Raw genomic sequence first — 26,958 nt, 5'->3', positions numbered from 1 at the left:
CTGTCCAATCATCGTCCGCATCCGCCCTTACACTTCTGCTCGACCGCCCAACCAGTCCCCTTCAATAATGTCTCCATTCAACTGGAACCTCTTTCCCCTTTTAGATATATACTTTCCCCTTCCATACATAGACCCTTACTTCCGGATCACCGGTAATTCTTCTTACCACTTGATCACTGATCCGACACATACATATTGATATCCGCTCTGACTTATGTCTTCGCCTGTGTATGTACTTACAAATTATATCCTTGGTACATAGCTTTACAACATAGTTATCCTGACCACTGCCTCATACTTAGAAGTATATAACATATCCTGTACTTAGATATTTTCCTCAGTCTTAATATTACTTGTCTTCTCGCAGTGTCTACTTGTGAGGATTCTCAGTAGGACCTTGCCTCCTCCAGACACAAGTTTCATCTTGTTGTCACCTCTGACCCTCCGCTCCAACTTAGAGCCGCACTCTAAGTCTTCTCCTTACTCCCCTGCCCCTATCAAGTATTCCCCCTGCTCCTTTCCCCCTTCCGCATTATCCTCCGCCTTCTCCGCTCTGCTCCTAGTCGGCCCGCCACTAGTAGCACTTACCTCCCGACCCTCAAAGCGGACCTAAGCAGTCCACTCGTCCTATCGTCGGACAACATCAGACCCACTCCAAATTCAGGGCACATACTCAGCTAAGGGCGCAGCGCAAGAGCTGAAGCCAAGCCCCGACCCCTCTGCTTCTTGAGCCAGTATGGTACCTAACAATGACCTTAACAGATTCCCGTTCTGGTCACTGTGGCATATGTTTTCGGTCTGTCAGACCTGATTTGATCTGTGTCATTGTGCACTTGTTGGTTAATGATGTGCGTTGCATGTTCCGTGACTTTATCTATTCCCACAGCTGAGCCATTCAGATTGCCATGCACCTCTAGTACTGCATTTTCCAGTGTGTTCTTGTGTTTTTCTGTGACTTCTGCAAGTTCTTCCACCTTTTCTTCTAGGATGGTGAGTGGGCCTCCAATAAGGTTCTCTATTCTATTGATGATGTTGGTCATGTCCATTGATTGTTCTGTGTCATGAAGAATGATAGCAAATGCCCTTAGTATCTCTGTGTAGGTGGCACCCAGATTAGCAGAGATACTGAGTTTGAAGATAGACACAGCAAGTTGTTTGAGTATGGTGCCCGCCATAGGTAGAACCAGTCCATGAGTGGTAAGGATCTTCTTTACTGTGGTCGTGTTGGTTATGTCCATTCTGATGCCTGACCCTGAGATGTGTTTTGCTATAGACTTGTTAATGGACAGTAGTGGTTTGCTTGCGGTGGTCTTGTGTGCTGCCTGGGCTTCTGCAGTCACTGGGATGGTTGGACTGGCAGAACCACCTGGTGCCATGGGGATTTTTTAAGGATATTAGGTTGTTGGAAGAGATTTGGGGAGCTTGGTTGGCGCCGTTGGGCGTCGAGCACATTATTGAGCGTGATGTTGAAGATTGGTTTCCAGGGTCCTGGTAGGGGTGCCACTTGGTGTAGGTTCAAGAAGTGTTCGCTGACTGAGATAAGTTCATGTGCCTAAGCTACCCAATGGCTCCAGGATGTGTTCCGATCTGTGGCGCTACTGGAGTAGTTTAAATCTGGAGATGTGGTGGCTGTGGATCATCCAGGCAGCGGTAGTGTAGGGGGCAGAAAGGAATTGAACTCATGGCAATTGGCAAAATGGAAGAAGTCAGCAAAATGTATTGTGAGCGCTTTTAGCTCTTTTCAATTATAGTTCTACTATGGAAAAAATAACTTTAACTGCTACATTGAGGCTATACCTTCTGATGTCAAAAGTGCATCGATATTCCACCCTGACGCACTCTCTGAGCCTCAATTGAGTACATCAATCTCTTCAATGAAGCCAGTTGGCATGATACCTTTGTTAACCCTCTCTAGCTCACTCTAGTCGATGATGCCGCTGTTCAGAATGTCCATCAGGAAAACAACAAGTTCCTTAATTCAACTTATTGTTGCTTTTTCACACTCAATAAGGTGAAATAAGCAAAGGCCAAAATAAGTGGCCATGAAGCAGAAAAAGGCCACTCATCATCTAAATTCTCACTTATTTCTGACTTAGTTTACTTTTTGCATCACAAATAAAGGAGAAAAAGGGCATTGTCCATTCAGAAAAGCACAATGTGAAAGTAGTTAAGGAAAGATAGAATTGAAAAAGAATGGTAACCTATAATCAGAGAGCAGTACCAGTAGCCTAGTACTAGTACTAGAAAATAGCACTAGTTGAGATGTATAACAAATGGTGATAGTAGTAGTTAGAACAACAAAAGAAAATTCAAACAAAATAAGAGGCATAAGAGGATAGTCTCACACATACATAAGAAGGCACGGTCATCATCAGAGCTCTCAGAGATGCCCGCATCCATGGTGGTACTTTCATTCAAAGCTGACCGCACCATGTCTACTGTAGTTTCGATGAAGCCCAAGCCCTTCTTCTTGATGCTCTTCGTATACCCAGTGTTTGCTTTACCCCAGAGATCACATGAAAATAGATATGGGGCGCTGATCTCCTTCCCAGTGGCCTTGTTGAGTACTTTGGGGAGCTTGATATTCAACTTGCTGCATGATGGGGTTGATGCTAAGATGTTCTTGACTTTGATATTGCCCTCTGAAATCAATGTAATGACACACACTCAAGCTATGTGAATAAATTGAGGGGGACTTGGAGCATTGCTAACAAGAAAATGAACAGATTGCTGTAGCACAAAATGCAATAATACCGGCTATCCCTTTTGATGTGAGGTCCTTGGTTTTCAATGTGGGAATGATAGCATGACTGTTAATGGCACTAAGATGGGCCTTTCCGAGGAGCTGCAGCATAAATGCAGAGTGAAATGCCCCATCAGGGTTCGCACTTGTCCATGTCCTCAAAAATGAAGGCAAAATTCTTCAAGAGGAGCCCTGCAAGGACCTCTGGGTCACAGTTGTTGTTGCTCATCAGAAAATCAAAGATGATCGCAATGGCTGTAGAGCTGAAGTTGCTCTGCCACTCGGAAAGATGTTGGACAGTCTATGAGTGAGCAGATATAGTAGTAAGGATGTATCATAGACATCTGGCAGGACGAAAATGTACAAGTGAGAAAACAACACTGTTCTGAACAATGGTGAGGTTCAGCTCTGGGTAGACTGCCTGAAATATAATTTGGATATGCATCAGTAAAGTTGCATCTGGGATGCTCCAGAGGGATTCCTGGCTGCCGGCCCACAACATCATTGTCGGAAGGAATTTTTTAGCCCAACAGTGGTCTGCTTGGACTTTTTCAGGGAGATCAGTGTTTTGGTATTGCTATCAAGGCTTCAAATTGTTGTGTGGTGTGTCGGCTTTGACTGATTGCTGTTCCTTGGGCTTGGCAGAAGTAGCACCAAGAGATGTTGAAAACTTGACCAATTCCACCTTTGCCTTCTTAGTGAGAGCAGGTTTGATGTTTGTGATCACAACTGATGTCTAATAATAAAAATTGTGTCAGGAAGGACTACTATAGATTATTAGATTCTCACCAAACTTGTGGTGCAGGGGGGCTTCTCAAGCTTCACACTAGGCTTCTCAAACTTCACTTCATGCATCAGATCACTCTTGTCTGGTAGGTCGATATCCATTGTATTGTTGACTAAAGGTGCGGTGAGTATAATAGCATTGACTTCAATGATCAGTGCTGACTCACTGGTATTGTCCGAAAAATCTTCGATTTTACTCCCAGGGGTTATATCAAGGTCTTTAGAGGCTTTCCTTTTGAGGTTGCTGACTGCGAAGGAAGCCTTGGACAAACCTCCTTCTGATGGCTGGGTGAACAGAGCACAGAACTCTGCTGGAATCTCCAACTCATCATCGGAGTCATCAACAGTGAGAGTCGGTTCCATCTTTGAACTACTATATCAGATATTTCTCGCGAGTGAAAATTAAAACATTACTGTTGCAGCTGACCTCCCTTCCTTGGTAGTTATCCCATATCCAGCCAGGCATTCCAATTCATCAGCCTCATCTAGTGATGCTGCAGCTCGACTCAGCTTGGGCTTGGCTTTTGCTGGTTTGCCTGTAGTTCGGCTCTCCTGGTGAGCTAAGCTACCTATGTCCAGCTTGGTCCAGCTGGCTAACCACACAAGCTGGCTCAAGCCAACTTGGTGTTTTCATTACTGATGGTCTTGATGTTCATACCTTATTTCTCAGGGATTGAAGGAACCGGCCATTCCCTACAGCCTACACAGTGCACTGTGCATACCCTAGCTATCCCTCAACCATCTGTTGTTGAATATATTGTAATTGTTCTTACCTATCACAGCATGAATAAAGTCCCAGCTCGAGTTGACAGTATATTTAGGCTGGAAGACATTCTGGGATCTGGGTCATATGGTATGTTGTGACATGATGTTGAGATTCAACATATAAACTTGCTAAGCCTCACTTACTGGCTGTTGTATACTGCGTGCAGAACTTCCTTAATGATGACATAGTTGCCATCAAACTTGAACCTCTCATGTCTCTCCCATCTTCTGTGGAGCACAAATACCACATTCTGAAATGACTCAAAGATGGAGTTGGGATCCCCCATGCCATTTGGTTTGGTAGAGAGTCAACATATCACGCTTTGGCTCTTGAACTCCTTGAGTGGGTCATCGCAGATGCTAACATGTTTTCCCAGCTTTCACGCCTTGAACACATCCACTCATACAACTACATTCACAGCGATATCAAACCACAGAATGTTTTGCTGGGTCTTGGTGATTTGAGCCAAACTCTCTTTGTCATCAATTTCAGTATCACAAAGAAGTACTGGAATGCTGCAACCGAAACACATATACCATTTTGCCAGGGTTGACATCTCACAGGCACTCCTGCATTTGCTTCAATCAACAACCACTTGGGCTTGGAACCAGGTCGTCATGACAATCTCGAGTCTCTATCATATATGTTGATTTATTTCTTGCATGGCACCCTTCCATGGCTAACTAGCAGCCATGAGAAGCTCTCCAGATCTGACATACTTGAGTGCAAAGTGGACACCACCATCACAGTTTTATGTGATGGTGTTCCTTCTGAATTCGCAAACCTTCTCGTCTACTTGCAGTCTCTTTCATTCTCAGAAGACCCTGACTATGACTATCTCCACTCATTGCTTTACAGTCTTCACACCACAGAAATGTGCTTTCTGGATTTCATCCAGCCCAATGACCCCATTATACATTCTCCAACCTCCAATGTTTGCTTGGTGGCTGAGGCAGTGTCACTGTGCCTGCCAAAAGCAACACCTGTTTGCAAATTGATTCATGTGTGAGTACATAGTTTTTTTATATCTTCACACACTCACGAGTCATGAACTGATTACAAGTTTACACCCACATAATGGTCCCCTACTGTCTTCAACTACTTCTGCCCCATGTCGGAAAAGAAACTAATTGCATAGTATGATAGATGTATAGTTTTTGATTTGTTGGGTGCTCTTGTGGTATCTGTATGTACACATGTATATAAATATACTACATACAAGCTTGCATGGAGTGATGTATGTCAATGTATGAACATTGTTTCTAGACCTCAGATATACTTTGCACATTTGACAGTGGCTCAAGTTATCTCCATTGAATCCATGTCTGCACTCCTCCAATCGTTTGCTGCTTGGTTTTTCCTACAGACGTGACAGAAATGCAGCTCTCTGTGCTATTGAGGGTCTGATCATCATGCGCTGACTCCCAACTCCAACTGGCTCCCACATATCTCATATCTTCCTTTCAACGCTTGCTGCCAACTTGCTGCAGCCTTGTTGTGCACTGCCATCATGTCGCCACTATTCTTTTTACAAGATTGCAGATGCCGGCCATACAAATGAGTGCCTTGTGTCATACTCCATCTCCACTCACCCCTGGTCTTGAATCTTGATCATTATCGGATTTGATCAGTCTCACACAAGCCTTACAGTCCCAGCAAGAATTCAGCCCATTCTTGTAATGGTGGTAGTTGGTTTCTACTCATGGAGGTCCCCCCTTACCATATGCCTACATTTGAGGCTAGGATGTGATTTGAGACTGACATGCAGTGTGGCCTAGGGACCTCTTGCCAATGTGCTGCAATCTCCCTTCCACCCAACACTGGATGATTTTGTTGCCTTGTGAGCAGGTTTCAAATTTTGAATGAGTGAGGGTGAAGGAATTAGTGTATGGACTGAGATTCACTTTACTTGATCGATCCAACTGATTGCAATCTAGGCAATATTACTGATCCCCACTACCCTTATCACTTCCTGCAGGGACGGTTCCCTTGAAAAATTGGGATTGCTTTGAAGTCTTATAGTACGTACTGGCATGCATTCCGTTGTCCTGTTTGTATATTGCCATTAACACTATTGTGATCAGACCCTGCAACCCTAATGATCCCAGCAAGTTCAAGTCTAGGTCTAACTGGTGTTTCCCCACCATGCACATTGGGATTTTCCAGGGTCTCCCAGGATGAAGTTTTCTATATAAACAGGTGATTTGTTTGTTGCATCTATAGCACTACTGTTAGGTACCGTGCCGGCTCAAGAAGCGGAGGGGTCGGGGCTTGGCTTCAGCTCTTGTGCTGTACCTTTAGCCAAGTATGTGCCCTGAATTTGGAGTGGGTCTGACATTGTCTGATGGTAGGATGAGTAGACTGCTTGGGTCCGCTTTGAGGGTCGGGAGGTAAGTGCTACTAGTGATGGGCTGACTAGGAGCAGAGTGGAGAAGGCGGAGGATAGTGCAGAGGGTGGATAGGAGCAGGGGGAATACTTGATAGGGGCGGGGGAGTAAGGAGAAGACTTAGAGTGTGGCTCTAAGTCGGAGCGGAGGGTCAGAGGTGACAACAAGATGAAACTTGTGTCTGGAGGAGGCAAGGTCCTACTGAGAATTCTCACAAGTAGAAACTGCAAGAAGACAAGTAATATTAAGACTGAGGAAAATATCTAAGTACAGGATATGTTATATACTTCTAAGTATGAGGCAGTGATCAGGATAACTATGTTGTAAAGCTATGTACCAAGGATATAATTTGTAAGTACTTACACAGGCAAAGACATAAGTCGGAGTGGATATCAATATGCACATGTCGGATCAGTTAGTTGAGCAGTTATAGGAAGTACCAGTGATCCGGAAGTAAGGGTCTGTACTGAAGGGGTAAGTATATATCTAAAAGGGGAAAGAGGTTCCAGTTGAGTGGAGATGTTCTAGAAGGTGACCGGTCGGGCAGTTGAGCAGAAGCATAGGGGTGGATGTGGATTGTGATTGGATGGAGCAGAGGATGGATGGAGTGGAGGTGGTCAGAAAGTGGAGCGGATATTAATATTGGAGCAGTCAGATCAGGTATATGACAACTACCATTACTAACATGAACAACCGTCACAGCAAACATCAAAAAATGCCAATGCTATCCATATTGACACCCCCACTGCTACTCTCAATCCTGCTACTACTCCCACTGCTGCAGCAACCATCAATACCACTGCAGCAACTTCCACTGCCCTCCAATGCCCTCAATGAGAGTGACAGCATCCTAGAAGATATGAAGATGGTGATACTGAATTCTTCAACATTAATGAAATCAGCGCTGATGATGAGGAGGACGGCGCTCCTATAATAGTTGCACCCAATACAGCCCCTAGCCCACTTCAGACCAGCAACAATGCCCTCAATTCTGCCCCAACTGATCTCTTGGCCATGACCCCAACCAATCCCTTAGCCACAACCTTAGTTGATCCCTTTGCCATGACCACAACCAATCCCTTGGCCATGCATGATGGAAAAAGAAAACAAAAGGGTGGAGCAGTTGTTGACATCCCCCACTTCTATAGGATGGATGCATCGCATAAATGTACCTGTATCCCTTGCAAGTAAGTATCACGTCTAGGAGTATTTTGTTAATCTCACTCCTCCAACAGGGATATACATAAGCAAGACTCTTCATGGAAAATCCAGCTATACACTGCTATTTCAACCACAGGCACTCTTTGCACCCATGTGCATGTCTATCATATAGACCTTTATCTAGCAGAATGTGAGGGCCAGGGCCCAGTGGCCTGGCCAATTTTGATCGATGAGGTACAATTCTGACTTGATGAGAGTTGGACCATCCTGCAGATATGTGAAAGGCTTAGCCAGGACCCAGACTGTACAATTGAAACACTTGGTGTTCCCCCCAATCCTGTATGCAATGATTTGCTGCCCATGCAGTCAGAAGCTGTTTTGCCGGACTTTTCCATTGATGAGATGCACTGACATATCATGAGATTCATCATAGCTGACAACCAGGTGAGTAGTATCTATTTTTCATGCAACATTATTAATGGCTGTCTTCAGCCAATTAATGTTGTTGAGTGCCCGGAGTTTCACTGACTGCTCTGTCTCATGCATCAAGATCTAAAGGAGTATGATATTCCTCACCACACAAAATTTCATTCATTGATCATAGATGCATGGTGCAACTACTTCCCGGTCATGAAATGTGACCTTGCAGTAAGTGTTTAGCTGCTGATATCATGTAGTATGTTGTGTCCTGTAGAAAGCCAAAGGAAAAATCTTGTTCACATCTGACCTCTGGTCAGATCCTAAGCTCCGCCCCTTCCTAGCACTTACTGCCCATAGCTTGCAAGGGAAAGCACCAATTCAGCACTTGTCTTGAAGGCACTCTAATCACTTTTCATCACACCCCAGGTAGTCATACAGGGAAGGCACTCAGGTCAAAAATATTCAATCTGGTCAAGCATGCCAGTGTGGTAAATAATTTTATTTGTGCCATGTGACATGCTCTGACTTGGTTTAGATGGGACACTTCACACTTGATAATGCTTCCAATAACCAGGCTGCAATGGAAGAACTTTCTCACCAATTGCTGCAATGAGGGATCAAATTTGATGCCATTGATCGCAGGATCCCATGCTTCCCACACATAATCAATATATGTGTGCAGCACATCATGGATGAGCATTCTACCATGGACCTTTTAAATGTGGCTGGTCCTTTCATAGTGGGCAATGTCTCTTTCAACAAGGTAGTGTATATCACGGCTCTGTGAGATGATGTTATCTGTTGGGCCAGAGCTGTCATGCATGCGATCCGTGTGTCAAACAAACAATGTGATAATTTCAGAGACAGCATTTGCTTGGGCAATGATGCGAAGATTTTCCGAAATGACAATAACAAGGAGATAGTGCTTCCAGTTGTTGAACTGCTGTGTGACAAGCCCACACATTGGGATTCAATCTACATCATGCTTAATCACTTAAGAACACTTTTGCAGGTAAGGCCTCATTTCATAATCCTTGGCATAGACTAAACAGTGGCCTAAACTGTTGATGACTTCCTTGATGACGATGATCAAAGGACTATATCCAATCTAAAATTAGAGCCAGTGGAATGGTAAATCTTGCAATATCTTGAGGTGGTCCTGAAGGTCAGTCTTAATAAGTGCGAAACTGAGTGTTAGAGACCGTGCTCAGATGGAGAAGCAGAGGGGTTGGGGCTTGGCTTCAGCTCTTGTGCTGCACCCTTAGCCAAGTATGTGCCCCAAATTTGGAGTGGGTCCGACAATGTCCAATGATAGGACAGACAGACCGCTTTGGTCTGCTTTGTGGGTTGGGAGGTAAATGCTATGAGCGGTGATCCGACTAGAAGTGGAGCAGGGGGAAGTGGAGGGAGTGCATTGGGATGGAGGGAAGTAAGGGGATAGATTGGTTGGGTCGGATAGGTAAGAGTGAATACTTAGAGTGCGGCTCTAAGTCGGAGTGGAGGGTCGGAGGTGACAACAAGGTAAACTTGTGTCCAGAGAGAGAGCAAAGTCCTATGGAGAATTCCCACTAGTAGAGACTGTGGGAAGACGAGTAATATTAAGACTGAGGAGTAGCTAAGTACATGGTATGTTTTTATATACTTCTATGTAGGGGCAGTGACTAGCAGTCCTTGGTATGAGGCCATGTACCGAGCATAATTTGTAAGTAGACACAGTTGAAAAACATAAGTCGGAGTGGATATCAATATGTATGCATCGGATCAGTTAGTCGAGCAGTTATAGGAAGTACCAGTGATCCAGGAAGTAAGTTATATGTGCAAATGGGGAAAGTATATACCTAAATGGGGAAAGAGGTTACAGTGGTGTGGAGACGATATGGAAAGTAACTGATGAGGTGGTCAAGCGGAAGCACAGGAGCTGATGTAGGCAAACTGGGTCGAGCGGAAGGCGGACAGAGCAGAGGTGGTAGGGAAGCGGGGAAAGTATAAGCTTGGGCGGAGCGGATATTAATATTGTCGGAGTGGTTGGATCAGGTATATGACACTGAGATGTATTTACCATTTTATATTAGGCACTGCATGCTGTTCAGCAAAGCATGTCCAGCGAAAGCACTCCTGTGCTGAGTTGTGCCATTCTAGCCTTCAAAAGGTTAGTCAAAAAGTGGAAGGACTTGGCACAGCACTTCACACACTTGGCACCTTTTGTTGCCATCGGCCTAACTTGGACTGATAAATACCATGACCAGATGAGCCGCATGGGAGCATATGGAGTCGCTATGTGTTAGTTCCACATGTTTTTTTAATCAATGCTGATTCTCATGTGTGTTTTTACAGTTATTGATCCTGTGATTTGTATGTCTTGGATGAATGATAATTAGGACATGGCTTAAGTCAAGGATACCAGGGATTATATTCTTAAACTGGTACGTCTATTTGACACATTTTAACTGATAGAAGTGCAAGTTTGAATTGATACACTGTAGATGCGGAAGAAAAGAGTGACAGATACCTCCGACTCCACACAATCTCTACCCATGGAACACCAGTCACGCGCTGCTGCAATGCTAGGCTCAACGATCTATGGACTTCATGACATAGATATACTGCCACATAACGAGGGTGGCACCCAAACGATAGAACAGGAATTTAGTGCTTACAGCACAGCTGTCCACAGCCCACAGGGAATGGATTTACTTGCATTTTGGACAGTAAGAGTCCTGTGTCTCCATTAAGTTTTGCTGATCATGAAGTGTTGATCAGACTGCACAACTTATGTTTCCGACCATCTATTCAATCACAATGGACTATCTTCCCATACAAGCCTCTGCTGTTCCCTGCAAACACATCTTTTCATCCAGCGGTGAGACATACACAAAAAAACAAAATTGCATTAGCCCACCCCTGATGGAGGCCTTACAGATGGTCAAGTTTGCGCTGAGGAAAGAGCAACTTAACTTTACTGAAGGTTGGCAAGCCTCACAGAAAGACATGGAGTATAACTTGATGTGTGCCATGAACTCTGGTGATCTTTTGATGTCTGGCTCCAGTGATCTTTTGACTTCTGCCATCAGTGAATTCACTCCTGAAACTCCCGAATATGAGGCCTTTCTCAGAATCATTGCAAAGCAAGAATGCGATGATGTTCCGGATGTTGCTGCTGTTGTATGATCATTGACACTTACTTTTCATACTTGATTCTCACTCACTTTTGCTTCTTGTCTACTACTACCTATACATGTCCTAGTGTCTTGCTCCTCATGGCATTGTTTTTTTAGACTAACTCCAATTGTTGACTCATTTCTGCTCTTAATTCTTGAATGCGTCTTTCTGACTGGGCAGTCAACATCCGGCACCTTTCCAGAGGAGTCTGGACTTATGACCTGAAGCTGATCTCATATGTGAAAGGGTGTTCATATCCTGCGTGCTAATTGTGCAGAAGGCAAGGAGGAATGCGAAGGCAAAGGAGCAGGACTTGATATTGTCCAGACACAGGGTATGTTAAACCATAGGTGGTATTATTACTCCAGAGTCATTGTATGTGCTATCATGTTCCCTATTTCCACTGACTTCACCTTCTCATCTCAGGCTTAAATCCCACCATCCTCACTAATCTGCTTCACCACTTCAATGGCCGATCCAGGACATAAATCATTTCCACTCCCCTCTGAGCCTGCATCTGTGTCTATGGGGTATGCTGCAACTCCTTTACCTCCTTCACTGCCCTTGCTGCTGCCGCACTCTTTCCTACATGATCAAGGCTACAATTATGTAATCTATTTGAGTGCCAACTTAAAAAGCCAGGCCTAGGGTCCAGCTGGACCCCTGTGCAAACTGTGCCAAAAATATTTAATACTGATAAGCTCCTTCCTTAAGGTTATCAGTAAGACCCTGTATATGATTCATCTAAGCAGCTTATTGATCAGAGATTCAGCCTTTGGATTGGGTAGGCTTCCTTTTCTCATTTCACTCAAACAATGTGCTGAGCCAAAGTAGAGACAGTTATCCTCATGTGAGTACTCTCTTTAATATGTATCAAATGTAATGAAAATCCTCTCAGGTTCATGAAGAAGGAATTCAGCACACTTTCAGAGATCACTGTGTGCTGAAAGACTAGTTTGACTAGGTGTCCTACTGACAGTTTCCAGCTCTATGCTGCTATGCCTTTTGCTATCACTGCTGTTTTGTCTGATGTCTTCATTGCTTGTTCACTGTGCATTCTTCTCCATGGCAATCACAGTCCTGTTATTGAGTAGGTCTTAATCCCGCATTGTTGGCATTGCTGAGATTGATATTGACCATTAGCACTAACATGCTCATCAATACATTGATCATATATGCCATCAATCATTGTATACTGACTTTGTAAGTCTCTTGTCTGATAGACATGGGTGATGGTATTCAGCTCACTTCTTATCTTCTAGAGTCATTGCCATGGCTGAAGTTATCGCAGTAAGTTCAGGCAAACGAGGCAGGTCAATACTTTTGAAGCTAATATTTGTTTGCCACACAGTTTGCTATCATCCCAGGCAGTCTGTGGTTCATCGCAACAGATTTCATCATTGGAAAGTGTGAGTGTAAATCCACATATCTCAGGTGATAAGACATCTCACCCTTTTATTCTGTAGTATACACCAATTCCATCCTTGCATCCCTAAATAGCCGAAGTGCCCTATGAGGGCATGATCACACTCATGATGGCAGCACTACTTTCTGTGTCAATACCATCAACCTAACTGGTCTACAGTCCTCAAGTGACAGGGACAGCAGCGGAGGCATGCAGAGTAAAATGACAGCCAGCACTGTCTCCACTCATGCCCATGTAAAATTGGCTCCAGATGAAGATATTGCCCAGCTTAAGGTGAGTTATTGTTCTGCTTCTTCAGTTTATCCCATCAAATGACAACAGAAATGAAGATGGGTAACTTGGGCGAAGTCTGATGTTTGTGTTTTGCTGTGCATGATTGCAACATACTCCTTATCTATCAACCTAGCCCTAGAGTGCTTCATACTTTGCCATCATCATTATTATCACTCATCTTCATCTTCATCTTCATCATGGGATTCTTGTTGTTGACATCACTCTTACTACCATCTCATCTACTCTTGCTTGTATCTATGTATCTTGATACTCCCCAAAAATAAGCATATTTTCATTAATGATGTGTGATTGAACTGCTGTCGAGGAACCACGTCCGAGGCCTATTGCTTATAAACAAAATTTTAACTTATATCTAAACTATATATGGCTGCCAGCTGGCTTGAGCCGCCAGCCGTGGCTAAATTGGCCGAGCCGAGCCCTTGAATATGTAAGCTGTACCTCTGTAACGGCTTGGCCAGCCACATTTTAGTTTCGGCTAAAGCCGGGCTCGAAGCCGGCGCCGCGGCAACACTAGAACTTATAAGTACTTCGGACACATGCTAATAATGCTATGTATTCAAGTACTTGTTTGAGACTTTCTCTATTCCAAAATCTCCATTGCTCGAACGACAGTGAAATTTTTTGAGAAGCAAGCACGTTGATGGACTCAGCAAAAAACCACTAGTAACTCACGCGTCGTGCCATCAACCATACTGCACCGATGCGAAAGCAGAAACACAACTCACTGTAGTTCACTGTCGCGTGCCACTTACTCAATCCTACATTCCCAGACGACCTATCACGTTGGTGAGTCATGCGGTTAGAACCAGGACCCAAACAACTCATGCTCACAATGCCCCGAAACGTGTATGCCGACACGCATTTTTGCCCAGTGCAGCACTTTGAAGTGGTGCAATATGTGGGACAATAATTACTGGCGTCAGCCTCACTGGCAGATATTGATGCTGTTAAAGCAGCAATAACAGCGAGGACGAAGGAGAAACGCATTTTTTGTGAGGATCTGATAAGGGATCAAATAATTCTGAAGGGAAGGCAGGCAGGAAGATGGCTTGCTTTTATGTGCTGGATATTGTGCTGGCAGACCTCCATTGCGATGTAGCTTACGGAAAATATTCCGTCCGGCCGCACCTCAGTTCGTCAAGATCGTGAGTCATGACGTGGCAACTTCAATTACTAACTTCCAAACCTCCGATAGGGCCAGTAAGAGTCTGCAGTGGCTCAGTGCAGACCGAAAATGCAACCATGAGGCCCAGTAAATAGCGCCTATGATGGGAGGAGTCGCGACTTCTATATTGAAGCTTACAACGAGACAACAAAACTGCGTTGTAAGCACTTGAGTCATATGCTATATATTTGAGATTTCCTCTATTCCAAGATCTCCATTCCTCGAGCGGCAGTGAGAATTCTTCAGAAGCAAGCACATTGATCAACTCGGCAAAAAACCACTAGTAACTCATGCATCGTGTCATCAACCATCCTGCACCGATGCAAAAGCAGAAATACGACTCACTGTAGTTTACTGTCGCGACATGCCACTCAGTCATGCACACATTCCCAGATGGACTACCACACCGATGAGTCATGTGGTCAAATCCAGGACGCAACCACTCATACTCATTGTAGTACCCGCGTATACCGGAACACATTTTTGCCCAGCGCAGCACTCTACATTGAAGCAAGATAAGGGACATTCATCACCAAGACTGTCGATGGGACTGGCAGATATTGATGCTGTCAAAGCAGCAACAACGGCGAGGACGGAGGAGAAACGCATTGTTTGTGAGGATCTAATATGAGATCAAATAATCGAATAAATCTGAAGGCGACGGTAGAAAGATGGCTTGCTTTTATGTGCTGAATATCTGGCACAACTCCATGGCGAATTGGTGTTGTGGCTTACAGACAATATATGGTCCGACCGTAACTTAGTTCATCGACATCGTGGCGTGGCGCCCCCGACTACTACCACCAAATTGTCTCCGATAGGGTCAGTAAGAGCCTGGAACAAGATTAATGCATGCATTGACAGACAGAGATGCTGAAACACATTATATGTGTGAGGTTATTTGTCAACGAGAATCTTTCCGAGGTGGGGGGATGTTGAAGACGGCTCGCTTTTATACCCTGAAAATCGTGTTGTGGGCAGGACTCGAACGTTCTGCTCACATGGTGAGAATGTAGGCAAACCCTAGTAGAACTTGAGGGTCGGCGGATGAACACAAACCATAAAAATAAACACAGCCTGAGTACTGAATGAGGGAGAGGCATGTTGTAGCCAAGGCCGAGAGTTCATTCCGACGAAACCTACACCACTCGTTACAATAAGTTCAACTAGTCCACACGTCATGGAGCTCACGTGCACTAGTTGAAGACTTGCAGTCCTTTCCCTTGAAAACTCGCTTGCTCAGGGGGGAGCATGCATGCGAAGCGTTTTTTTGTCCATCGTTATTATGCAGCTTCTCTGGCGAGACATCCATACCCAAGAATTACGAGAGTTCTTAGGCCGGCAGTTGTTAGACATGCATATCCCGAAAGGGCACTGAAGACACAACTGTACATACTGGTACTAAGTATCCACGGAGTTGGTGTATCAGGGGGAAGTGGTGTTGGACGCGGCGTTCTCTACCAAGCACGGGAATACACGCTCCTTTCCTCGAGAGCTCGAAACGTTTGGAGTGGGAGGATCTCGTGTTGCATGGGCAGTTCCCATCTCAGGTTGATCAAAGACTTTGATTCCGCGCGTGGCATCGGCAAGGTAGTTCGTGCACCGTCATCAACAGACTCCTGTAACGTGACTTCCTTGAGTGGAGGTAGTCACCGATCGCGTTTTTGACTGTCTCGATGATATCGTAGTGGACGAGGAGAGGCTGTTGGTATTCACCTATGCGCACGTGAGGGTATTTTCCCCCTATTGCGCTAATGAAGATACATAACCATCTCTCTGAATAGGAGCAGACGGATGATCTATAATTGACATGTAATAGTCCGTGTCTCGCTGGAGTCATCAACGGGAGGATTAGTGGAGAGATTAAAAGGATGTTTGTGGCGGTTGGGTGAAGAATATACATTAAAGGAACCCTTTATATTTGAGGGTTGTCCCGTACTCCTTCACCCATTGCTCGTGAAGCACTGAAAGCGACCGGCCGAAAGTCTTCGTTTGTATGATATACAAACGAAGATCTTCGGTCGGCGATGATATTAAAACCTAAGTTGCCAACTAGTAGCGAACATTTGGACCAGGCATCGTGTGTTCTCGCTTGGGCAGTTCCATCAACCCTATTACAAGTGCGATGTAATGGAATCTGGCGATTCCTACTGGCTGCTGCTTGTATACATCCCGAAAGATTGTTGGTGTCATCGTCAAAAAGACTGATCTAGACTGTGTAAGACCACATCCACATCCACAGAAAAAAACAAATCACATGCGATCGTGTGTCCTGTTTAGGTACACCATGTGCAGTGGATGTGAGTGTGTTAGTTGGGGTTGGTGTGGGCGTGGGTGTTAGGAGGGTTGGGGAGGAGATTGGTAGGCTGTTAGAACTTTAGGGAGAGGGGTGAAGTGGGATGTGAACATACGTAGAGGAACCCTTTATATTTGAGGGTTGTCCCATACTCCGAGTTCACCCATTGCTCTAGAAGCACTGCCAGGTTCTCCTGGGAATTACCGATGAGGACGTGACGTGGTTAGTGTGATGGATCATACCGCGATGTAGATGTCCCTCGAATTCCCATATATCCGGCTTATTCCTTTGGGGCCTGGCATCGCGCGCAGGGGCGACGTTATATTGCGCTAGATTCACCTAGCTTCCAGCGTTCGAAGGCAATATGTGCAGAACTTCCCGAGAGCGAGAGGAATGACCATGGAGTAAAGGTGATCTTTATCCCATCCTATCAGCGCCTGCTTCAAGTCTGCTCGAGGTTAATGAGATGGGTATCGTTACTGCTCCGGCAAGACACGCGCGCGTCCGTAGTATTAATCGACGCACGGGAATACCCGCGATAGTTTCGAAGATATGAGAGATGACACGGCTTCGCATCGTGCAAAAGCTGGTAGCCGATACGAATCTCGTCTCTTGGGCGTTATCTGTCTTGCGATTGCGATCAGAAGGCTGGGCTTGATGCGATCAACGACAATTCACTGTCACTGCGCAGCATATGATGAACGTTAATTCACGATCCATCGGAGCAATGGAATCCACACATTAAATAAGGATGGGCAGGATGCTCGTCTGCTGAGTAACAGAAAAATAAGTGAGAATGCTCGATTACATAAGTTCGTTTGGTGTCGAGGTTACGTTTAGGACATCGAACTGGAAGTTGAAACCTACTATATGATACTCTTTGGTGCTGCGAGAAAGTTCCTTGGGCTAAGAACGTACCTGCAAGCCCGATGACGTCTAACGTCACTGTACTCGGCCAGGGCATGATATCTATTCGTGGGCCTTTACTCTTTCACCCATGCATTGGTTGTGAAGTAGTGGGTTCTCCTGTGGAATTCCAATGAGGACAGGGTGATAATTACTAGTGTAATATATCACTGTACCGCGATGTAGATATCCCTCGAGTTCCCAGAGGAAAGAGGCAGATCGCCATCCCACCACCCCATAGCACCTGCTTCAAGTCTGCCCGAGGCGAATGATCATCGTTGCTATATAGCCACTCCGGCGAGACACGAAGGCAGGCGGTTCTCATGTAAGTCAGCCTCGCCGGAGGGTCACTATTACTGAGCACACAGCTGTACGTACTTCTATCCACGGAGATTGTGTACACGTATCTTGTTACCACAGTACTAAGGACTTGGAAGTTGATAAGATGGAAAGTGGAGCCGGAACACAGCGTCCTCTAGTATGTATTGTGCCGCATCTTCCCGCATGTGTGGCAAAGGTGACCGTCAAGAAGATGCAGCAATACCCGTGGTAGATCTGAGTCATATTTCTATTAATCTCTAAGAGTCTGTCGAGGCCGCATTGGAGAGAGACTCCTATGAGTGGACGTAATATGAAGAAGTCGGATCGCACCTTGAACTATTAGGATACCTGAAAGTTAAATAGTGTTAGACTGCTGTGAGAAAAGAGTAGGCACGCTGGCACAACGCACCTTCGCCTAAAACGCTAACTATGTGATATCGGAGGTGTGACGGTTTGTGGTAATCGCTGTTATGGTAAGAACGTGGTTTAGTGCACGGGGGTCCATCGTGAACGTTTGAACAATAGGGCTGACTGATAGAACCTCCTGCGAATTTGCGATAAGGACATGACTGCCCAGTGTGATGGATCATACCGCGATGGAGATGTTCCTCGAGTCCCCATATATCCAGTTCGTTCCTTTGGGGCCGGGTAATGGATTGCGCCGGATTCGTTTCCAACATCCAAAGGCAAGGAGTGCGGAACTTGCTGAGAGGACGAGGTTCCGAAGGAGAGGAGTAACCAGCTGGGAGGTAGATGGGGTTTTAACCGTAATAGCGCCTGCTTCAAGTCCGCTCTCGGCATGCATAAGGGTAGTTTCCACGCTTGGGTAACTTCTAACTATCCACGGACTTTGTGCATACGCCTCTTCTAACCTGAACTGCAGTAAGGACTTGCCAGTTCTGAGGGGAAATTCCAGGATTTGGAACGTGGCGTTCTCGGTGGTCGTCAAGATTAATCTGCTGCACGGGAATACCCGCGGTAGCTTTGACACGTCTAAACTCTGAGTTTTATGGGGTTGGACAATCGCAATGGAGTATTACCTCTATGAGCGTGTAAGCTAGGAACACGGAAGATACGTCGTACTGATCTATGCTTTGCAGCACGCAACTTGTTCCCGTTGCGTTGGCAAGATGCATGATGCAATTTCCAGCACTGTGTAGCTAGTGCAAACAATATTTGCATGCAGTAATCTAGTTACTGACCCTATCGGAGGCAATTTGGTAGTGGTAAGATAGACTTCATGCAAACTCATCGACATCACATGACGTGACATCATCTTCAGTGACCTTGGGTGACTTCGTGTTGTAAACAACTGCAACAGAGCAAGGTAGCTCCTAGTATGAAGCTATACTGATGTGTTGCAGTGTATGTATAGTATTCATGAGTGTCTTGGAGCTGTCTTGAGTGGAACCTGCACGCAAACCATTTGTTTGGGCAACCAAACCCGGTGACCTCCACCAAACCTCATTATCGTTTCAGGCAAAACTCTATGTCCGCGGTATTTCTTCGACGGCGCTACCTGCCTGCCTGCCATTGAGACATTTTCTGTAAGCATCAATAAATCTCAGTGAACGGGTGGAGAATCTGGAGACCCCATCATATGGTATGTTGTCAACAACGAACATGACTCGGCGGATGCAAGATTCACGATTCACTGGTTAATGACTACGAGTGGGATGGAATCCAAAGCCATCAAGATCGATTTCTTTTGATGATGCGGGAAGTTCGTGATAAATTCTTTTCGAGTGTCCCCCAGCACTAGCCTAGGATCTATGAAATTAAGCCCACAGTGAAATCTAGGCAAGAAATTGCTTGAAAGCTACGGGCTTCGCAAGTAGTCTCCAGCAAGGACTTGACATGCATGAATTTGGGCTCATTATAGAGCATTCTTCGACAAAAACAACGAACGGCCCCCTTCTCGCACCGAAACCTGGGGATTCTGCCTAAATCTCCAAAGCTCCTTCACTATGGCATTGTCACGCTGCACATGCACAACTTGAGATTCGGGTGGTACGTCGATCACTGAATGACTACTAGTCACTCAAAAATGCGAATTAAGAGAATCCGTTCCAGTTGATTGTCCGGACAATTCACTGGAACGGATTAGCCTAAAAGGATTTAGTTGAGGTTGCCACATCAAGAGCTTGAAGAACTAAGGTATGGTCGGACCGTATATTTTCCGTAAACTACATCACCAATTCGCCATGGAGTTCTGCCAGCACAATATTCAGCACATAAAAGCAAGCCGTCTTGCTACCGTCCCCTTCAGATTTATTCCATCCCATATCACACCCTCATAAACCGTTAATGCATTTCTCCTTCGTCCTCACCTTTGTTGCTGCTTTGACAGCGTCAATATCTGCCAGTCCCATCAGTAACAGCCTCGGTCAAGATTGTCCCTTCTTTTGCTTCGAGAATCATAATGAGTGCTGCCCTGGTCAGATATGCATATCGCTATACTTGGGTACTTCAGTGAGTATAAGTGATTTGCGTCCTGGATTTGACCATATGACTCACCGGCGTGGTAGTCTGCCTGGGAATGCCATATACTCAGCTGAGTGGTGGCATGTCGCGACAGTGAACTGCAGTGAGTCGTATTTCTGCTTTCGCATCGGTGCAGGATGGTTGATGGCATGACGCGTGACTTACTAGTGATTTTTTGCTCAATGGATCAACGTGCTTGTTTCTGAACAAATTTCATGGTTGCTCGAGCGATGGAGATCTTTGAATCACAAACGCTTGAATACATAGAATATGACTGAAGTACTTACGATGCAGTTTTGTAGTCTCGTTGTAAGCTTGAACATAGAAACCCTCGATGACACCACGCCTCCTCCTGTCATAGATGATATACCCAGGTTGTTCCATTGGGGCCTGGTAATGTCCAACATGCGAAGGCAAGGAGTGCAGAGCTTTTTGAGAGAATAAGGAAAGGAGTGAGGCATATCGAGTTGGTCTTTATCCCATCTGATCTAGAATCTTGATAGCGCCTACTTCACTAAGTCCGCTCGCGTTTATATCGAATGCCCATCGTTATTAGACTCATAACCAGTCTGGACTCCGACTTGTCCGTGGTAGTATACGCCGGGCTGGTCACAAGCCTACATCATTACTGCAGCCCCTCCGGCGAGACAGGCATGCATCCATAAATAATATCATGAAAATAACACAGTGGCGGTTTCGGATTTTTCCCCCATGCAAGATTCGAATTGAAATGTGATCAATAAACTAGCGATTCTCACTTACAATTTTGACATTCCCACTAGTGTTGCTGCGAATTGAACCGAATCGAAACGAGGTGGGAGTTCGTTCCAGGTTCGATGGTCGAGGTGGAACGAACCGAAGTGTAACAAATACGGCTCAAAGCTCCAGCCAATGAGAATTGTTTGTAAAGTGAAGTAGATATGAAGTGGCTATGTTTCATTGTACGATATCGTCGTCGACATTTTGTAATAGATCAGCAAGCTCATCAAACTTCCCCGTAACTATCAATTCCTCTGCAGCCCTTCGTGTCACAGACCCCGAAATCTTGTAGTCATCCTCTTTTGCAATCAAATCACTAGTGAAACATAATCTCTCCTGTCTGTAAGAAAACTTGAGAATCTGGAGTGCTTCCATTACTCGTGGTGAGAGTCTGCTTCGACTGAGTGTGCAGGTTTCTTTTCTGGATGAAAATACACGTACACACGGCACAGAGGATGCCTGAGCTGGCAGGACATCCATAGCAACGCAGAAAAGTAGTGGATAGACTTTTTTCATGCGCTGAAATTGACTTTAGTGCCTTCCTTATGTGAAGGAAAAGTCGAGCTCACCTCCCAGAAGTGAACGAGATCAGTCACGCGCTCGCTCGCATTGAACGTGACTGGTTCACGCTCATAACGCTCAAGCTCACGCAGGGCATCTTTTCGGTCCTCTTCGAGTGCCTTAGCATGCTGTGCGATCTTGTGTTTCTTCGCGCGGGATTTCGGTCCTGTCGCAGCCGCGTTTTTGCGTTTTCTCGTAGTAGTAGTAGTTGGAGCGATATTATTGACAGCCGTAGGAGTGATGTCGGCAAATGGATTTGACAGTGTAAAGCTTGCTGCAGCTGGTGAATAAGGGGCTGGCACAAAGTGATGCATGTTTGCCAATGCATTTGCGACAGGCAATGGATGTGGGAGATGCGGAGATGCAGAAGTGTTGTTTGGGAGCCCATATGGTGTGTGAGGGTAAAATGGTGGACGTGCATGAGTGGCGGACCATGCCAGACTTGTATAGCCTGGGTGAGGGTGATGATGCTGTTGCTGAGATGTCGAAGGGATAGCAGAAGTTGCAGAACTGTTCCACTAGTGAAAACTCATGTTTTGGGAATATAATACTAAACTCACAGTACGACGCACGAATTTATATGATGATCTATACATCCGTCGCCTAACCACACTTGAGGATTGCTCTACATTTGTATTGTACAGCATTGCAGGCGCCTGTCCTCCTGCGCTAAAGCAGTACTACGGTCCGACGAAAATACGTATAATGATGTTCTACACCAAAAGGTTCGAAGACGGACAACGGAGGAGCAGAGTACATTGAGGAAATGCTAGAGATGTGAGGCTGCTGGAGTACTACTCTAACGAATCACCAAGTCACAGGCCAGATTTAGCATTTCATTTGGCAGTTCGTTCCTAATTCGATGCTTATCTACAACGAGGCGTAAACGAATCGAGTTGTGTCGAACTGCCTCAATTTCGAACCGAACCGAAGTTACCTCGAGGTCACCTTGGTTCGACGGCAACACTATTTGGTGATGTTACGTGTTACTTTGTCATACGGGTAGAATAGGATGAAGACATAAGTCTGAAACCAAAAACATATGTGTGGTTCGGCCAATGTCACTCTACCTTGCGATGTCATTCTGCATGCGTCACTCTGTGCTCGTACCTGGCTCCTCAACGGCTTGTTCGGACTTCAACATTAGGCATCAAAAAGACTGCGATGATCCGTTTGCAACATAAAGTGGACAAACTTGTTTCTTGCTCCAGTTATGTTCGATATTTTTAATGACAAGATAACAAAGCAGAAATAACGGTATTCGGTAGAACTGTGCTCTAAGTTTGTAGGATTGTGCATAGAAGGTTCCTATAAATTTCATTACATGAATTGATCATTTCAATTGCCTATATTATACTGATTACTGAAATTGCGTACATTACCGGAGTGTGCATAGCATGGTCCATTTTTTCACGGGGCAGTGATGACCATCTCGGATCGTTCGGAGTCTAACAAACAAGTGCGGGGAAATAGTATCGATTACACGGCGCATGCTCCCCCCTCCACAGACTCGAGTTCCTTGGTCGACGGCCGATCGTGATTCACTATTCCGTATGCCGATGTATCGTCTCTGTACGTGAGCTGGGATACATGCACTTCCAAAGTCTTCATAACATATTACCGCGAGATTCCTCCCGCTGTCCCACCAGTCATCCCTCCACGGGTCGAGAGGTAATTGTGAATTTTCTTGTTGATTGCAATGCGGATGATCACCATGTAGAAGGTAATTGAGATAATCGGCATGATCTAATTAGCCAAAGCTCAGTAATGTTCGATAACAGGCGTTAACGACGAAAATCACCATGTCTAGTATAACATACTGTCCGTTGTTCCATTCAATGAAACACACTAGTGCCGAGAGCAGCGCCACGGAGTACAAAACGGCGGCATCCACGAGCACGCGCAGTATCGGCATCATACTGCCCTTCGTAACGCGAATTGCAGAGACATTGCGTTCGACCATCCAGATGCGATATGCCAGAAGTCCTGGACAAACTAGTATTGGGCCCCGACGTTGTGCTCAGGCAGAAGCATGCTTACCCGAAGTCGATAAACCAGTTGCAAGTGTCAAGGCGTAGAATGTTGTGATCCATTAACCAGTTGCTTTAGCGAAGATATTTCCGGCCTCACTAGTCGCTTGTGAAATGCTATGGACCGCAAAAAAGACAGACACTTCGATAGAACATCAGACGAATAACTTCCTGGGCACGATTACGACCTGACCTGTGCTATCGAACTACAGCACGCTTGGGATGATGATAATCAAGATAGATTTCCAAAGGACTTTTCATAAGCCAAGACAGTTGCAAGCTTGCAGTTAAAAAATAGAAACCACCACCATCCCATCGCATGACGGGGAAATTGGCCGTGCAAAGTTCCAGTGACGCGGGATCACCTAAGGTGTTTCAAGCGACAGAACTAAGTCACAGTCGGACCGTCTGTATAACCGTTCATGAACTAAGGAAGATCTCAGGAACATGCGAGGAAGGATCAATTATGTTTACCGTAAGATAAGTTCTTCCTACATCGCCGTGAAGTTCTGCCAGAACAATCTGAATATTCAGGAATTAGCACATAAAAGCAATCCGTCCTCCTACTATTCCCTTCAGATTTATCTGATCCCACATCACATCCTTACAAACAATGCATTGCTCCTTCATGCTCGCCGTCATTGCTGCTTTGACGGTGTCAATAGCAGCCATGCCCTTTGACATCCGCAGTGAAGATGATAAATGTCCCGACTATTGCACGTATCTCAACTGCTGCCCTAAGCATGTATGCGTGGCGGGAATGCCAGAACATAATGAAGTGTGTATAAGTAGTTTGCGTTTTGGATTTAACCCATATGACTCATCGGCGTGGTAGGAGCTCGTCTGGGTATGTGCGTATCCGTCGTGAGTGGCATGTCGCGACGGTGAACTACAGTCAGTCAGTGTTCCTGCTTTCGCATCGGTGCAATATGGTTAATGGCACGACGCATTACTTACTAGTGGTTTCTTGCCAAGTTGTTTAACGTGCTTGCTTCTGAATTTCACTGCCGCTCGAGCGATGGAGGATCTTGGAATAGAGGAAATCTGAAATACTGGGATACATGACATGTGGCTGGAGTACTTACGACAGAGTTTTGTAGTCTCGTTGTGAGCTTGATCATAGAAGCCATCGATGACACCACGACTCCTTCCGTCATAGACTAGGCCCCATGGATGCATTTTTGGTCTGTACTGAGCTACTGGGGTTTATCACGACCCCATTAGATGGTGGAAATTCACTGTCGAATTGCGAAGATCCAGAAACGGCACTTGTGACTTGTGGGAGTAGGTCATGACTCGATTCGAGTTATAAGGGAGGAGTCGGATCCAACAGACCTACTAGCTTCGATGTCCTCGAGATCAGTGATAATATCTGAGGTGATCGGATTCAGAATGATACATACGTTCCGATGTGCCACTGGGGTAGTTTCAACTACGTATCGAGTTAGTTCTGCCTAGGAAAGGTTGGGGATACTTTATGCCGTATCTGGATTCTAAAAAGGAATATCCCCTCGGAGCTCTCAGCTGGATTCAATCACAGATTCGGAACGATGGCACACGCGCACTTGCAAAATCATTATAACTTCCTCGTCCCAAATATCTCCCAAACAGAACCTCTTCCATCCCACTTGAAAATGATTCGCGACTCCACGTAAGCCTTCTGACGAAGATAGACGTCGGCTGGGACCGGCCCATCAAGTTCTGCGTCTCGGAGTTTAAGCCGCGGGCGTTCCAGAACCCAGCGTGTGCTATATACGTTATATGCGGTTAGTGTTTCAGAGCTTCGATAATCGATTATTGGGGGGATCTACCCGTGCCAAGCTCGATCGACGAAAAGCATCAATCGAGGTCGGCACGCGACGATACCTTTGATGAAACCAAAACATGCGGCATACGCACCTTTGCAGATCAATTGACGGTGGGATCTACCCGTGCCAAGTTCGAGCGATGTGGATAGTACACTAGGCAAAACGCGCCACGCGATGATACCTTCGACGAAACCAAAAGATGCGGTATAGGCACCACTGGAGATCAGCCGATATACGCTGGTCCTGTAGGGATCGAGATCAATAATGATATCTGAGGTGATCAGATTCAGAATGACACTCACCTTCCATCCATCTGTGGCGCAATTAGGGTGGTTTCAGTTTGGCAGTGTGCCGGCTGCAGAACTTCAGATTATGACGCGATGGGGGATTTACCCTATGCCAAGTTCCAATGACGCGGTTCACATTTCATCCCGGACTTCGCACGCGATCATCCCTTCGAAAACATGTGCCATACGTACCACTGCATATCAGCCAGCATAGTATACGTGACGGGGGATCCGCCCGTGCCAAGTTCTAGTGACGCAGGGTCCGTCACCACCTCAGTAGGCACGCGATCTTGACAGAACATGTGGCGTACACACCACTGCATATCAGCCGACATATGCTGGATCGAGATTAACATGATATTTGGGGTGATCAGAATCAGAATAACACACGTTCCAAAATCTGTAGCGCCACTGGGGTAGGTGGTGTGGCAGCTGAGCCTGTGGATCCTTGGACGAGCGGCGACGCCACGAAGGATGTGGACTGGGGGATCTGGGGTGCGATTCATTATGGGGCCGCGGGGTGGAGGTGGTGCGAAGGAGACATGACTCTGAGCGAGTGATCGAGGGTATCGGGAATTGCGGCCTGGGTCGGGTGCTGTTAGCTATTTTTATAAAGTTGACGAGTTGAAGGTATGGGGTTTGCTCGACGTACTATTTTTGGCTGACTGAGATAAGTTCATGTGCCCAAGTTAACCGACGGCTCGGGGATGCGTTCCGATCTGTGGCGCTACTGGGGTAGTTTAAATCTAGAGATGTGGCGGCTGTGGATCATCGAGGCGGCGGCGGCGCCACGAAGGACTGGGAGATCTGTGATGCGATTCATTGTGCTCTGCCGCGAGGTGGAGGTGGCGCATTAGGAGACGTACATTGGGAATGAGCGAGTCAGCTAAAAATATCGAGAAGGGCTCGTTAGTTTGGGCATTAGGGGTTCGAACTGACAGACGTGGATACTAATTTTGGCCGATTGATCTTTAAGAGACGATTTCAAGCCATCCGGCGGATAGAGGATGCGAATAAGGACTAGCGATGAACGTTGATTGTCAGGTGATATAAGGAGTAACGGGCGAGGGAAGAGTCGATGACGCTATGCTGGCGAATGTGCGTCCCCAAATACGATACGTGTCATGACCGCTACGAACGTTATGGTGGTGATAAGATAGGCGCAGTACGCGGAAATGAATTGTCGCCCGTGTAGGTCG

At 45.8% G+C, this 26,958-nt stretch overlaps 8 protein-coding genes across 8 annotated transcripts; 2 read left to right on the top strand and 6 right to left on the bottom strand.

Moving 5' to 3' along the window:
• Positions 1–755: 755 nt before the first annotated feature.
• On the bottom strand, positions 756–1,376 carry EDB91DRAFT_1253082 (uncharacterized protein; the record flags this gene model as incomplete). Its single annotated transcript, XM_041323602.1, has 1 exon — positions 756–1,376. The coding sequence occupies one exon, from the start codon at positions 1,374–1,376 to the stop codon at positions 756–758; it is 621 nt and encodes a 206-aa protein (XP_041172607.1).
• A 766-nt stretch (positions 1,377–2,142) lies between these two features.
• Positions 2,143–4,581, bottom strand: EDB91DRAFT_1085780 (uncharacterized protein; the record flags this gene model as incomplete). The annotated part of the gene is made up of 11 exons (XM_041315940.1): positions 2,143–2,240; positions 2,352–2,642; positions 2,755–2,845; positions 2,946–3,044; positions 3,108–3,320; positions 3,363–3,479; positions 3,533–3,642; positions 3,697–3,902; positions 3,957–4,098; positions 4,303–4,370; positions 4,439–4,581. 11 exons carry the CDS (start codon positions 4,579–4,581, stop codon positions 2,143–2,145), a joined length of 1,578 nt encoding a protein of 525 aa, XP_041172606.1.
• A 7,740-nt stretch (positions 4,582–12,321) lies between these two features.
• EDB91DRAFT_1060052 (uncharacterized protein) lies at positions 12,322–12,938 on the top strand (the record flags this gene model as incomplete). The annotated part of the gene is made up of 6 exons (XM_041314309.1): positions 12,322–12,360; positions 12,409–12,512; positions 12,566–12,625; positions 12,685–12,712; positions 12,774–12,831; positions 12,889–12,938. Coding segments are annotated over 6 exons (339 nt in total), but the record flags the coding sequence as incomplete, so codon positions are not given.
• A 3,160-nt stretch (positions 12,939–16,098) lies between these two features.
• EDB91DRAFT_814525 (uncharacterized protein) lies at positions 16,099–17,123 on the bottom strand. The gene is made up of 4 exons (XM_041328491.1): positions 16,846–17,123; positions 16,719–16,796; positions 16,565–16,579; positions 16,099–16,516 (listed from the first exon to the last, which is right to left on the bottom strand). The coding sequence occupies exons 1-4, from the start codon at positions 16,903–16,905 to the stop codon at positions 16,223–16,225; spliced, it is 447 nt and encodes a 148-aa protein (XP_041172604.1). The 5' UTR covers positions 16,906–17,123; the 3' UTR covers positions 16,099–16,222.
• Positions 17,124–17,973: 850 nt separating this feature from the next.
• Positions 17,974–18,729, bottom strand: EDB91DRAFT_814518 (uncharacterized protein). Its single transcript, XM_041328490.1, has 3 exons — positions 18,423–18,729; positions 18,240–18,374; positions 17,974–18,178 (listed from the first exon to the last, which is right to left on the bottom strand). Exons 1-2 carry the CDS (start codon positions 18,633–18,635, stop codon positions 18,258–18,260), a joined length of 330 nt encoding a protein of 109 aa, XP_041172603.1. The 5' UTR covers positions 18,636–18,729; the 3' UTR covers positions 17,974–18,178; positions 18,240–18,257.
• A 4,522-nt stretch (positions 18,730–23,251) lies between these two features.
• Positions 23,252–23,726, bottom strand: EDB91DRAFT_1060009 (uncharacterized protein; the record flags this gene model as incomplete). The annotated part of the gene is made up of 3 exons (XM_041314303.1): positions 23,252–23,380; positions 23,436–23,620; positions 23,675–23,726. Coding segments are annotated over 3 exons (366 nt in total), but the record flags the coding sequence as incomplete, so codon positions are not given.
• Positions 23,727–24,240: 514 nt separating this feature from the next.
• EDB91DRAFT_1159769 (uncharacterized protein) lies at positions 24,241–24,624 on the top strand. The gene has a single exon (XM_041319756.1). It carries the CDS (start codon positions 24,278–24,280, stop codon positions 24,497–24,499), a length of 222 nt encoding a protein of 73 aa, XP_041172601.1. The 5' UTR covers positions 24,241–24,277; the 3' UTR covers positions 24,500–24,624.
• A 986-nt stretch (positions 24,625–25,610) lies between these two features.
• EDB91DRAFT_814350 (uncharacterized protein) lies at positions 25,611–26,670 on the bottom strand. The gene is made up of 4 exons (XM_041328488.1): positions 26,626–26,670; positions 26,412–26,566; positions 25,775–26,342; positions 25,611–25,715 (listed from the first exon to the last, which is right to left on the bottom strand). The coding sequence occupies exons 2-3, from the start codon at positions 26,437–26,439 to the stop codon at positions 25,921–25,923; spliced, it is 450 nt and encodes a 149-aa protein (XP_041172600.1). The 5' UTR covers positions 26,440–26,566; positions 26,626–26,670; the 3' UTR covers positions 25,611–25,715; positions 25,775–25,920.
• Between the last annotated feature and the right edge of the window lie 288 nt (positions 26,671–26,958).

This window comes from Suillus paluster (assembly GCF_016628075.1).
Source record: "Suillus paluster strain FC165 chromosome Unknown EDB91scaffold_78, whole genome shotgun sequence".
Taxonomy (NCBI): Eukaryota; Fungi; Basidiomycota; class Agaricomycetes; order Boletales; family Suillaceae; genus Suillus; species Suillus paluster.
Note: the sequence above shows the minus strand (reverse complement) of the source record. Positions and strands in the feature narration are given on the sequence as shown.